The 14,509-nt window shown below is 44.8% G+C and overlaps 1 protein-coding gene across 1 annotated transcript in view; it reads right to left on the bottom strand.

The window, feature by feature from the left end:
• gnai2a (guanine nucleotide binding protein (G protein), alpha inhibiting activity polypeptide 2a) overlaps positions 1-14,509 on the bottom strand; it is a 254,199-nt gene that overhangs the window by 107,180 nt on the left and 132,510 nt on the right. Inside the window, exon 4 of the mRNA XM_086001979.1 lies at positions 12,176-12,336. Coding sequence (XP_085858105.1) covers positions 12,176-12,336 — 161 coding nt within the window. The remainder of the gene's footprint in view (positions 1-12,175; positions 12,337-14,509) is intronic.

Raw genomic sequence — 14,509 nt, 5'->3', positions numbered from 1 at the left:
TTCAGGCCGTGCCGCAAGGAAATGTTGAAAGACAACCTGCACCCAAAGCACTAGAATACCACCTCACGAAAGGCCGCTGGAGTATGTTCAGCTGCTCAGGGCACGTACCATGTTTCCCCCCTGCTTGATAAGTCTACCTAATACAGGAAACTCTTATCCGGCACCGACGGGACCGGCGTGGTGCTAGTTTATCAAAAAGTCCGGATTACAGAGAGGTATAGTAAAAGGTACAAGAGCCCCGTACACGGCCACAGATCCAGGCATCCCTGTTGCTTAGCAACAGGTGCAGGAACCCCGACCACAAGATCCAGGCGTCCCTGTTGCTTAGCAACAGGTGCAGGAACCCCGGTTACACAGCCACAGATCCAGGAACGGCCACTAATATGAAGTAAAACTTACCTGAACCTACTCCTGAATTTTGCCGGTTAAGAGATTTCCGGTTATTTAGGTGCTGGTAAATCGAGAGTTTCCTGTAGTGTGGTCAGGAGAACCTGGATTCTGCCATTCCACTGTACAGTGCATTATTGAACAATCACATCGCCACTATAGCATTATGGTTTTATTAAAATGAGGTCAACACTACACTACCTCGCAAGACTGAAGTATCGACTTTAATTGGCTCAGATGTGAGCACAATTTATTATATTACAGTAACATGTGTCTGTAATCATGGCTACCCCTCAATGGAAAATTGCAGCTTGTTAAATGAATTAGAATCCTATTCTGGGACAAACAGGATCATTTACTTAATTATTGTGCTCTACCAAGACTCAAGAGTGCTGCTGTTACCTGGATACTTGGCAGTCACAGACCAGGCTGTTGTTTGGTTTAAACCTTCAGTACCTTACATTCACTGCGCTATCAGCGTTAATCTCATGCAAAGCACCGAGAGATTGGGCCTCACAACAGAAGTCACAACACAAACTGCTGATAAAAATCCATCCTCAAGAAAGTGGATGAATTAATTGAAACAATTAGTCTCTCGATCGTTCAGGAGCTTGGGATGAAATGAGTGCGGACAGCCTCAATCCAAGCTCCCCGACTGAGGCGATCCTCAAATTTGGCAAACATACTCGGTAGTGTGACTGCAGACAGGCTATAAAAGGCCATTTTCTATAGCGAGAGAAAAAAAAAGACATTTTAGCAGGAAAGCAGTAATAGCATAACTGCGCTGAATCTCTTCATTCCCCTCCGTGGAAAGGGACCAATGTTGGCTACCCCACCTTCCACAGTATATAGACAAAGAAACTCAACTCCACGCTCCAGTACTCAAAGCCAGGACTAGCCACCAGCCTGCCAACTCCAAGACAGTTTAAAGCAATGGTTCAATGAAGCTGAATTTTCACCCATCAGACTCCATGGGATAAACAAAGCCCCTGCTGTACTTTGTGCAATAAACAAAGTGCTCTGGCATGCTAACACACTCTGCCAAGTCGTGATAGGACGCTGGATACTCATGCCCACAACTCCACATAAGGCAAGTTTACAATATTAAACATGCCATTCGGAAGAAACAGTAAGCACCAGATTAGGCACTTCCCATCAACAAGACTTGGGGGGGGGGGGGGGGGGGCACAGAAAGGGAGTGAATGAGAAGGCAAGTCCTGCCTGCATGCTAGTAGACACCTCTGATCAAATGGCTGAAGTACAAAACAGGCAAATATGCTGTATGTCATGGGTGGGGAGAAGAGTCAGGCAATGTATTAGCAAACTTCTTAACCTGAACTTAGTTCCCAGAGTTCTGCAGCTGGAAAGAAATAAGTATAAACTTACTGCAAGGAATATTTGAGCATTCTAACATTTGAGTGACAGCCAGATTTTGCTGTGCAGGGTAAGGGCTATAGGAATTGTAACAATCGAGGCTGAGCCATTACCTCAGTACATATCCCTTTTACTTTTGAACACTGCTGCTATTTATAATGCAAATTATTCCTCTGGGTGCCAGGGTCAAGTAGCTCTTAGTCAGAATACCATGTTACCATTGTTAGGTATGTGCTGTTTGTGTTAACTCGATCAGAGCACTTGGATTCTGATTTTAATTTTGAGAATTTGTTTGGACGATGATTGTACATCTGATCTGCGCCCCTCCACCTGCCCCCCGCCACCCACCCCACCCCACCACATTTTCTCTTCCCTTTGAAGCGATGAATTAAGCTGGAGTACAATTTGGTAACTCGCTCAAATGCCTGTTTGTGTGCGCCCAGCTGGTGAGTGTTGCGCAGTTCTTGAAGTGTGGGAGCTGTGACAGCCAAGCCTGGCGCAGTCATCGCACTTTACAACTGGGATCAATGGATAGCAACCTGCAGCACGAATCCTAGACCAACTGCAGGGCCAACACCACATACACTGGACGTATTAAGCAAGAGCCAGGTTAAGGTTTTGTTAAGATCAAAGGTGTTGCGATGGGTACCCGCATGTGTCCTAGCTATGCCTGTCTTTTCGTGGGATATGTGGAACACTCTTTGTTCCAGTCCCACTCGGGTCCCCTCCCTCACCTCTTTTTCCGGTGCATTGATGACTGTATTGGTGCCGTTTCCTGCTCTCGCCCTGAACTAGAAAATTTCATTAACTTTGCTTCCAATTTCCACCCTTCCCTCAGCTTCACATGGTCCATCTCGACTCTTCCCTTCCTCGACTTCTCCGTCTCCATCTCTGGCAAACATTCACTACAAGCCCACTGACTCCCACAGCTACCTGGACTACACTTCCTCCCACCCCACCTCCTGTAAGGACTCTATTCCAGTCTCCCAGTTTCTCCGCCTCCGCCCCGACAATGCCACCTTCCATACTAGAGCTTCCGACATGTCTTCCTTTTTCCTCAACTGAGGATTCCCCTCTACTGTGGTTAACACGGCCATCGACCGTGTCCGTTCTATCTCCCGCACTTCTGCCCTCACCCCTGCCCCTCCCTCCTGGAACCACGATAGAGTTCCTCTTGTCCTCACCTTTCACCCCACCAGCCTCCACATTCAACGGATCATCCTCTGCCATTTCCGCCACCTCCAGCGTGATCCCACCACAAAATGCATCTTCCCCTCACCTCCCCTTTCAGCATTCCGTAAGGACTGCTCCCTCCGCGACACTCTAATCCACTCCTCTACCACTCCCAGCACCCCTTCCCCTCCGCCCGGCACCTTCCCGTGCAAGCGCAGGAGATGCAACACATGCCCTTATACCTCCCCCCTTCCCACTGTCTAGGGCCCCAAACACCGCTTCCAGGTGAAAGAGTGATTTACTTGTACTTCTTGCAATTTAGTATACTGTATTTCGCTGCTCACGATGTGGTCTCCTCTACATTGGGGAGACCAAACGCAGATTGGGTGACTGCTTTGCGGAACACCTCCGTTCAGTCCGTCAGGGGGACCCCGAGCTTCCGGTCGCCTGTCACTTTAATTCACCGCTCCATTCCCAATCACACCTCGCTGTCCTCAGCCTCTTGCATTGTTCCACGGAAGGTCAACGTAAGCTTGAGGAACAGCACCTCAATTTTCAATTAGGCACTCTGCAGCCCTCTGGCTCAACACAGAGTTCAACAATTTCAGATCATAACCTTGGCCCCTATCACATAAGGATGTTGGGGATGGAATTAAAAGGGAAATTAAAGAAGCGTGCAATAAGGGCACAGCAGTCATCGTGGGTGACTTTAATTTACATACAGATTGGGCTAACCACATTAGTAACGATATGCTGTGGAGGAGGAATTCCTGGAGTGTTTACGGGATGGTTTCCTGGACCAATATGCCGAGGAACCAACCAGAGATCAGGCCATCTTAGACTGGGTATTATGTAACAAGGGTTAATTAGCAATCTTGTTGTACGAGGCCCCTTGGGTCAGAGCGATCATAATATGATCGAATTCTTCATTAAGATGGAGAATGAAGTAGTTGACTCAGAGACTAGGGTCCTGAATTTAAATAAAGGAAACTACGATGGTCTGAGGCGCGAGTTGGGTAGGATTGATTGGGGAATGTCACTCAAAGGGTTGACGGTGGATAGGCAATGGCAAACATTCAAAGACCGCATGGATGAACTACAGAATTTGTTCATCCCAGTTTGGCACAAAAATAAAACAAAAAGGTGACTCAACCGTGGCTAACAAGGGAAATTGGGGATAGCATAAGATCCAAGGAGAGGACATATAAATTGGCCAGAAAAAGCAATAATCCTGAGGATTGGGGGCAATTTAGGATTCAACAGAGGACAAAGGGATTAATTAAGAAAGGGAAAATAGAATATGAGAGTAAGCTAGCAGGGAACATAAAAACTGACTGTAAAAGCTTTTATAGATATGTGAAGAGAAAAAGATTCGTGAAGTCAAGCGCAGGTCCCTTGCAGTCAGAATCAGGGGAATTTATAATGGGGAACAAAGAAATGGCAGACCAACTAAACACATATTTTGGTTCTGTCTTCACAAAGGAGGACACAAATAACCTCCCAGAGATGCCAGGGAACATAGGATCTGATGAAAAGGAGGAACTGAAAGAAATCAGTATTTGTAGGGAAATGGTGTTAGGAAAATTGATGGGAATGAAGGCCGATAAATCCCCAGGGCCTGATAATCTACATTCTAGGGTACTTAAGGAAGTGGCCCTAGAAATAGTAGATGCATTGCGGATCTTCCAACATTCGATGGAATCTGGAACAGTACCCATGGATTGGAGGGTAGCTAATGTTACCCCACTATTCAAAAAAGGTGGTAGAGAGAAAACGGGGAATTACAGACCGGTAAGCCTGACATCGGTAGTGGGGAAAATGCTTGAGCCCATTATAAAAGATGTAATAGCAGAGCACTTGGAAAACAGTGACAGGATCGGACAAAGTCAACATGGATTCACAAAAGGTAAATCGTGCTTGACTAATCTACTGGAATTTTTTGAGGATGTAACTGGTAAAATAGATAAGGGAGAACCAGTGGATGTAGTGTATCTGGACTTTCAGAAGGCCTTCGATAAGGTCCCACATAAGAGATTAGCATGTAAAGTTAAGGCACATGGGATTGGGGGCAAGGTATTGACTTGGATAGAGAACTGGTTGGCAGACAGAAAGCAAAGAGTTGGAATAAACGGGTCCTTTTCCGAGTGGCAGGCAGTGACTAGTGGGGTACCGCAGGGATCGGTCCTTGGACCCCAGCTATTCACAATATATATTAATGATCTAGACAAGGGAACTAGATGTAATATCTCCAAATTTGTAGACGACACAAAGCTGGGTGGGCGTGTGTGCTGTGAGGAGGATGTCGAGAAACTCCAGTATGATTTGGACATGTTGGGTGATTGGGCAGAAACATGGCAGATGCAATATAACGTGGATAAATGTGAGGTTGTCCACTTTGGTGGCAAAAACAGGAAGGCAGGTCATCTAAATGGCAATAGATTGGGAAAAGGGGAAGTGCAACGAGACCTGGGTGTCCTTGTGCACCAGTCGCTGAAGGTAAGCATGCAGGTGCAGCAGGCGGTTAAGAAGGCAAATGGTATGTTGGCCTTCGTAGCGAGTGGGTTTGAGTACAGGAACAAGGATGTCTTGCTGCAGTTGTACAGGGCCTTGGTGAGACCACATCTCGAGTATTGTGTGCAGTTTTGGTCACCTTATCTGAGGAAGGATGTTCTTGCCATGGAAGGAGTTCAGCGAAGATTCACCAGGCTGATACCTGGGATGGTAGGAATGACGTATGCGGAGAGATTGGGTCGATTGGGCTTGTACTCGCTGGAGTTTAGAAGAATGAGAGGTGATCTCATTGAAACTTATAAAATTCTGACAGGACTGGACAGACTAGATGCAGGAAGGATGTTCCAGATGGTTGGGGAGTCCAGAACCAGGGGACAGCCTAAGGATAAAGGGTAGGCCATTTAGGACAGAAATGAGGAGGAATTTCTTCACCCAGAGAGTGGTGAACCTGTGGAACTCTACCACAGAAGGCGGTGGAGGCCAATTCATGAAATATATTCAAGAAGGAGTTGGATATATTTCTTAAGGCTAAAGGGATCAAGGGGTATGGGGAGAAAGCAGGGACCGGGTACTGAATTTGGATGATCAGCCATGATCGCATTGAATGGCGGAGCAGGCTCGAGGGGTCGAATGGCCTACTCCTGCTCCTATCTTCTATGTTTCTATATTTTAATTTTTTTTATCCACACTTTTTGTTTGGCCCTTTTTTCTTCCCTCCCACATGGCAGCTGTCTTTCATTCTGCCAGCGCAATTCACACCCCATCTAGAGCCATCCTTTGTTCCTTAACCTGTCCCATTACCACCTCCTCTTGCCTTGAATATCTCAATCTCTCCTGCTTCCTATCCTATCACAGACCTTCCCTTTTGTTCTTTCATCCCCTCCCCCTTTTCCCAGCCCCTAAACTTGCTTTCCATTTCCTGCTTTTTTCCAGTTCTGATGAAAGGTCTTCGACCTGAAACGTCAACTCTGTTTCTCTCTCCACGGATGCTGCCTGGCCTGCTGCGTTTTTCCAGCGTTTCCTGTTATTTTAGATTTCCAGCATCCGCAGTATTTTGCTGTTGTATTAAGATTTTGTGCTTCAGGGTAGTGTAACCAAACCAATCTACTGTGATACTGTTTGGCATACGAGGTAGGTCTTACTCAGCACTGTTAATATAAAATCTGTTTCTTTCAGTTTGTGAGCAGCCGTTTGTCAGGTTCCAGCCCATCTGTTTGCCCTGGAATAGTTCTGGTTAAAGCCTACTGTGCCACAGATATGAAGAGAGCATCAGCTTTTTTGGCAATGCCGTTTTTCAGAAGAAATTCTAAGTGGGCATTAACGACATCTGCATCAGAATCGTAGGATCAACTGGCATACCAAGTGTGGTTGGAAACCACAAAGGCCTCAATTAAAACATTTAAAAAAAATTAATTCAGTTTTTAGAAACAGAATTTAATTAACCAAATTGCAGAGGACTCAGGTCCTTCACTATAGAAAGGAAGAAAAATGACATTTAGGTATATGCCCGCATCCATAATACCACCACTCAGAAGCATCCTGTGTAAAAACCTTACACAAATAAAGTATGCATCACCACACCCTCAAGCATTGAAATCATGTAGTCAGATCACGGTTATCCATTCACCATGTCAGTTTAGTAGTACAATACCCTATACCAAACACATCAATGAGGAAGAGGTTAACCGCCACTCCCCCCCCGCTGCCCCCCTCAGATTTCAAACGTGAGCAAGAGTGGCTGGAGCGCGCCAAAGCTCGGGAGATTTCAAAGGTGAGCGAGAGCGGCTGGAGAGCGCCAAACTTCAAACGTGAGCCGGGGCTACTACGGACCGGTGAAGTAAAAAGTAATTGAAGTGTGACATCTCCAGAAAGCAGGTAAGTGATTGGTTTGTGAGTATTTCTCTCTTTCTTGCTTTTTTCCAAACTTAATTTTTGTGGTTTATAGTAGCTGAGGTCTCTGTTGAGTAGTGGGAGTGCTAGTAAACAAGGGCCCTTGAGTATATCATTTAATAGTGTAATTGGTGGTATTGATTTGATTTAATTTACATTAATTAAAAGGTAAGTCATGGCAGCACAGCTCAGTCCCGTGGCATGCTCCTCCTGCACTATGTGGGAAATCAGGGACACTTCCTGTGTCCCTGATGACCATGTATGTGGGAAGTGTATCCAGCTGCAGCTACTGGCAGACCGCATTGCGGCGCTGGAGCTGCGAATGGATACATACTGGAGCATTCGCGATGCTGAGGACATTGTGGATAGCACGTTTAGGGAGTTGGTCACACCGCAGGTAAAGGCTGCACAGGCAGGAAGGGAATGGGTGACCGCCAGGCAGAGTAGTAGGCGCAGGTAGGTAGTGCAGGGGTCCCCTGTGGCCATCCCCCTCTCAAACAGATATACCGCTTTGGATATTGTTGGGGGAGAAGGCTTATCGGGGGAAGGCAGCAGCAGCCAACTTCCTGGCACTATGGGTGGTTCTGCTGCACAGGACGTGAGGAAAAAGAGCAGGAGAGCTATAGTGATAGGGGATTCTATTGTAAGGGGAATAGATGGGCGTTTCTGTGGCCGCAAAGGAGACTCCAGAATGGTATGTTGCCTCCCTGGTGCAAAGGTCAAGGATGTCTCAGAGCGGCTACAGGGCATTCTGGAGGGGGGGGGGGGGGAAAGAGAGGGTGAACAGCCAGCTGTTGTGGTGCATATAGGTACCAACATTATAGGTAAAAAACAGGATGAGCTCCTAAAAGCTGAATATAGGGAGTTAGGAGGTAAATTAAGAAATACAACCTCAAAAGGTAGTAATCTCAGGATTGCTACCAGTGCCACGTGCTAGTCAGAGTAGAAATAGAAGGATATTTCAGATGAATACGTGGCTAGAGGAATGGTGCAAGGGGGAGGGATTCAAATTCCTGGAACATTGGAACTGGTTCTGGGGGAGGTGGGACTAGTACAAACTGGACGGTTTGTACCTGGGCAGGACCGGGACCGATGTCCTAGGGGGGAGTGTTTGCTAGTGCTGTTGGGGAGGGTTTAAACTGAAATGGCAGGGGGTTGGGAACCTGTGCAGGGAAACAGAGGAAAGGGAAGCAAGAATAGAAGCAAAAGACAGGAAGGAGAAAAGCAAAAGTGGAAGGCAGAGAAATCAAGGGTGTAAATCAAACATGGCCACAATAAATAATAATTCTAAAAGGACTAAGCGTTAAAAAAACAAGCCCGACGGCTTTGTGTCTTAATGCGAGGAGCATTCGTAATAAGGTGGATGAATTAGCTGCGCAAATAGATGTAAACGGATATGATATAATTTGGATTACGGAGACGTGGCTCCAGGGTGACCAAGGCTGGGAATTCAACATCCAGGGGTATACAATATTCAGGAAGGACAGGCAAAAAGGAAAAGGAGGTGGGGTAGCATTGCTGGTTAAAGAGGAGATTAACACAATAATAAGGAAGAATATTAGCTCTGATGTGGAATCTGTATGGGCAGAGCTGAGAAATACGAAGGGGCAGAAAACATTTGGGGGTCTGTATACAACTCCCACTAACAGTAATGCTGAGGTTGGGGATGGCATTAAATGGGAAATTAGAGACGCATGCAATAAGGGCACAGCAGTTATCATGGGTAACTTTAATCTACATATAGATTGGGCTAACCAAATTAGTAACAATATTGTGGAGGAGGAATTCCTAGAGAGTGTATATGGAATGGTTTCCCGGACCAATATGTCGAGGAACCAACTAGAGATCAGCCCATCTTAGACTGGGTATTATGTAATGAGAAAGGATTGATTAGCAATCTTGTTGTGCAAGGCCCCTTGGGGAGGAGCGATCATAATATGATAGAATTTTTCATTAAGATGGAGAGTGAAGTAGTTGACTCAGAGACCAGGGTCCTGAATTTAAATAAAGGAAACTACGATGGTATGAGGCACGATTTGGCTAGGATGGATTGGGGAACATTACTTAAAGGGTTGATGGTGGATAGGCAATGGCAAACATTTAAAGATCGCATGGATGAACTACAGAATTTGTTCATCCCTGTCTGGCATAAAAATAAAACAAAAAAGGTGGCGCAACCGTGGCTAACAAGGGAAATTAGGGATAGCGTAAGATCCAAGGAGAGGACATATAAACTGGCCAGAAAAAACAGCAAACCTGAGGATTGGGACCAGTTTAGGATTCAGCAAAGGAGGACAAAAGGATTAATTAAGAGGCGGAAAATAGAGTATGAGAGTAAGCTTTCAGGGAACATAAACACTGACTGTAAAAGCTTCTGTAGATATGTGAAGAGAAAAAGATTGGTGAAGTCAAGCATAGGTCCCTTGCAGTCAGAATCAGGTGAATTTATAATGGGGAACAAAGAAATGGCTGACTGACTAAATACATATTTTGGTTCTGTCTTCACAAAGGAGGACACAAATAACCTCCCAGAGATGTCGGGGAACATAGGGTCTGATGAAAGGGAGGAACTGAAAGAAATCAGTATTTGTAGGAAAATGGTGTTAGGGAAATTGACGACATTGAAGGCCGATAAATCCCCAGGGCCTGATAATCCACATCCTAGGGTACTTAAGGAAGTGGCCCTAGAAATAGTAGATGTATTGCTGGTCATCTTCCAAAATTCTATAGACTCTGGCACAGTTCCCATGGATTGGAGGGTAGCTAATGTTTAAAAAAGGTGGTCGAGAGAAAACGGGGAATTATAAGCCTGGCATCGGTAGTGGGGAAAATGCTCGAGTCCATCATAAAAGATGTAATAGCAGAGCACTTGTAAAACAGTGACAGGACTGGACAAATTCAACATGGATTTACAAAAGGTAAATCGTGCTTGAATAATCTACTGGAATTTTTTGAGGATGTAACTGGTAGAATAGATAAGGGAGAACCAGTGGATGTGGTGTATTTGGACTTTCAGAAGGCTTTCGATAAGGTCCCGCATAAGAGATTAGCGTGCAGAGTTAAAGCACACGGGATTGGGGGCAAGGTACTGACTTGGATAGAGAACTGGTTGGCAGGCAGGAAGCAAAGAGTTGGAATAAAAGGGTCTTTTTCCGAGTGGCAGGCAGTGACTGGTGGGGTACCGAAGGGATCGGTCCCAAGGACCCCAGCTATTCACAATATATATTAATGATCTAGACGATGGAATTAGATGTAATATCTCCAAGTTTGCAGACGACACAAAGCTGGGTGGGTGTGTGTGCTGTGAGGAGGATACAGAGAAACTCCAGTATGATTTGGACAGGTTGGGTGATTGGGCAGATGCAGTATAATGTGGATAATTGCGAGGTTATCCACTTTGGTGGCAAAAACAGCAAGGCAGATTATCTGAACGGCAATAGATTGGGAGAAGGGGAAGTGCAACGAGACCTGGGTGTCCTTGTGCACCAGTCGCTGAAGGTAAGCATGCAGGTGCAGCAGGCGGTTAAGGCGGCAAATGGTATGTTGGCCTTCATAGCGAGAGGATTCGAGTACAGGAACAAGGATGTCTTGCTGCAGTTGTACAGGGCCTTGGTGAGACCACACCTTGAGTATTGTGTGCAGTTTTGGTCGCCTTATCTGAGGAAGGATGTTCTTGCCATGGAGGGAGTGCAGTGAAGATTCACCAGACTGATACCTGGGATGGCAGGAATGACGTATGGAGAGAGATTGGGTCGATTAGGCTTATATTCGCTAGAGTTTAGAAGAATGAGAGGGGATCTCATTGAAACTTATAAAATTCGAACAAGACTAGACAGACTAGATGTAGGAAGGATGTTCCTGATGGCAGGGGAGTCCAGAACCAGGGGTCACAGTCTAAGGATAAGGGGTAAGCCATTTAGGACAGAGATGAGGAGGAGTTTCTTCACCCAGAGAGTGGTGAACCTGGGGAATTCTCTACCACAGAAGGCAGTTGAGGCCAATTCATTAAATATATTCAAGAAGGAGTTAGATATATTTCTTAAGGCTAAAGGGATCAAGGGATATGGGGAGAAAGCAGCGACAGGGTACTGAATTTGAATGATCAGCCATGATTTCATTAAATGGCGGAGCAGGCTCGAGGGGCCGAATGGCCTACTCCTGCTCCTATCTTTTATGTTTCTATGTTTCTAATTCAAATGACTATTCTTTTAGTTTACAGTCCAGTGCAGCATTTACTATGAAGTTTGACATCCTATCGGTCTCTCTCATTACTATTTGGGATCTGTTATCTGGAATATATAGTACTATTGGCTACCATTTTCTGGGGACATAGATAAAAGTTTCCTTGACAGCATCCCAGACTTTATAGTAAGTATTCCCACAAAAACTACACATTTTCCCTTCAACGGGAATTCATTCAATTTCTCTCACAGCTAATGATCAATATCTGGAGAAATGCTTGAATGTATCCTCCAATTATAAATATTAGAGCAAGTAATATAAAAATAGCCAAAAAGGTTTAAATGCTTTAAGGATTGCACTGATACAGGAATTGGACAGATTGAAAAGACATTTAAGCCAAACCTGTGGTTACGAGATAAAATTAAATGCATTCCCAAAGGTTGCCAAGAAGGGTTACATTGGCAGCAATGCAACATTTACAAGAGATCACTAAAACAAACCAATGTTGGGCATTTTGCTTTAGATCTGATCAAAGACATAGCAAACGTCAGCTACAGAGGCATCACACACACACATTCCGCAGTTCACTTTAGTCAATCGAGGAGCCAAACCCAAATGGAGGCAGCAAAAAGAAAAGGAATATACTTTTAAGACTTACTAAGCAGCAGAATCATTGAGCTGGTATTCTCTGGATCGACCAAAACAAGCCTGAACTCCACCATCGTCCCAAAGCCTCCTGATCACATTTGCTAGATCTTCAGGCAAGATGCCCTGCTCCTCAGCAGTACCAGACAATGCAAACAGCTGGCGCGCATCATCCTGCAGAAAGAACACAGCAGCAAACGTTAAAGATTCCAGTTGTGGTCACCCTTTACAGTCTCCTCCCACTTAAGGGATACTTTTCCCCCCCTCTCTCCCCCAACCCCCCAAAACAAACTAGGACGGTAGCTTTGCCGTGAAGATCTTCTTGCAGTGATCAACTGGACATGCCGGGAAATGTCATTCAACATTAGCATCAAGCATTCCCAATCAAGTACATCACAACCCATTGGAGAATAAAGTTCCCCCACAGTTGAACACTGCGCTTTAATCCTAAACTACTTGTGCTTCCTGCACCAGTGCAATGTTCTTCACTTCACACAAGCTATCCTTACGACCTCGCAGTGTGATTGCAAGTTTATTATCAGGTTGGACCAAATTGTAAGCGTTCTTATGCTGGGGCCCACTCTCTCCAGGAACTAGGTTGAGATTGTTCAAACAGATCTCTCACTTAGGACTCCAATAGCCAAGAGAGAGAGACTTGCAACATATCACGCTCTGGGTCTGAATCTGGTAATGCTGGCAAGTATGAATCTCCTCCAAGAAATGCCCTCTTCCATCAGGATCTCTTTATAATACAAGATCGCAAATTAGGAAATTTCTGCTTATTCCAGTTACTGCAGATGCCGGAGGAAACTTAATACAGGAAACTCTTTTTTTTAATCCGGCAACGACGGGACCGGCGTGGTGCCGGTTTATCAAAAAGTCCAGATTACAGAGAGGCATAGTAAAAGGTACGAGAGCTCCGTACACAGCAACAAATCCAGGCTTCCCTGTTGCTTAGCAACAGGTGCAGGAACCCTGGCCACAGACCAAGCGTCCCTGTTGCTGAGCAACAAGTGCAGGAACCCTGTTTACACAGCCACAGATCCAGGAACAGCCACTAATATGAAGTAAAACTTACCTGAACCTGAATTTTGCCGGTTAACACAGATTTCCGGTTATTTAGATGCCGGTAAATCGAGAGTTTCCTGTAGTATTAATGACCCCAAGCAATGCACGGAAGCCAAAAGGTTGAGTTCTGATCAAGGGCACACACCTAAAACGTCGCAACCTTTCTTTTCCTTTTACGGGTTGACTGTGTATTTCTAGCATTTTATGACATTATTTCATCTTTCCAGCAGTTCCCTTTTTAAAAAAATTTTTTCGTAAGCATTTAACCCAGGGTACTTCAAATGTTATTTTTCAAGCATTGAATTCTGCTTTATCAACTCGTCTCGCTTACTGCATTTTTCCTAATAGTTTCCCCAGTTGTCACATCTGAAAGGCTGAAACCCGAGACTTCTCAACAAAACATTTGTAAAACGCCTAAAACTGGCACATGGGAGAGAGATTGGAGGCCTAGATCTGAACAAGGCCCCGTGCCTTTTGTTCTACAAAGATTGCTCTGCAAGAATTTCAGCAAATACTGTACATTTTTTTTTGGCCCACCCAGATTCAAACATGGAATGAGGCAATTGTTATTTTCACTTCACTAATCATATTCAGAATGGGAACCGGGAACCACAATTACAGAATGAATTCTCTACTGAATGGGAGGAAGATAGGACGGTATTGTTCTCATTTCTGGGTTGCTCAGCCCTCAAGGGTTTATGGGAAGGGTTCTGGATAACCCAAGGAACATTGCTTATACCAAATTAGACTCCGTTCCTAGGAATTTTACCAAGAGTTTTGTCCAATTAGGATGAGGGGCCAAGAATCATGAAGTACACATGAACCTAATCTACAACAGCAGTGTTGTTGTTGTACTGGAAATAACAGAACTGGAAAGGGTAGGAAACAGCTAACAAGGCAGATGAAAGGTTTAAGTGGTCAGCATCCAGTATGGGTAATTATAAAAACAGTTCAAATGTTTTCCCTCATGAATCACATATCTGCAGCTTCTGTACAAATTCTCGCCAGCTGCACTCTCTTTTGCTTTTTACTCAATCACTTGATTTCTTCATTGTTTCTCAGTAGATGAGGAAAATTATTTAGGAATGGTTTAAAAGCCACGATAAGAATCAGACACAATCCTTCCAAACCATGTCAGATATATAAAAAAAACATACCACATTAAGCAAGCCAGATTTCAAACATTTTTTTCATTGTTTTATCCATAATTCTGTTGATACCCTCAGGGAGAGGGGGGGAAAAAAGTTATATAAACCAGGTATCTAAGTGACAACCATTA

This window comes from Somniosus microcephalus, chromosome 11 (assembly GCF_052327205.1).
Source record: "Somniosus microcephalus isolate GS21.2 chromosome 11, FLI_Smic_1.0, whole genome shotgun sequence".
Taxonomy (NCBI): domain Eukaryota; kingdom Metazoa; phylum Chordata; class Chondrichthyes; order Squaliformes; family Somniosidae; genus Somniosus; species Somniosus microcephalus.
This window is presented reverse-complemented; position numbering and strand designations above follow the sequence as displayed.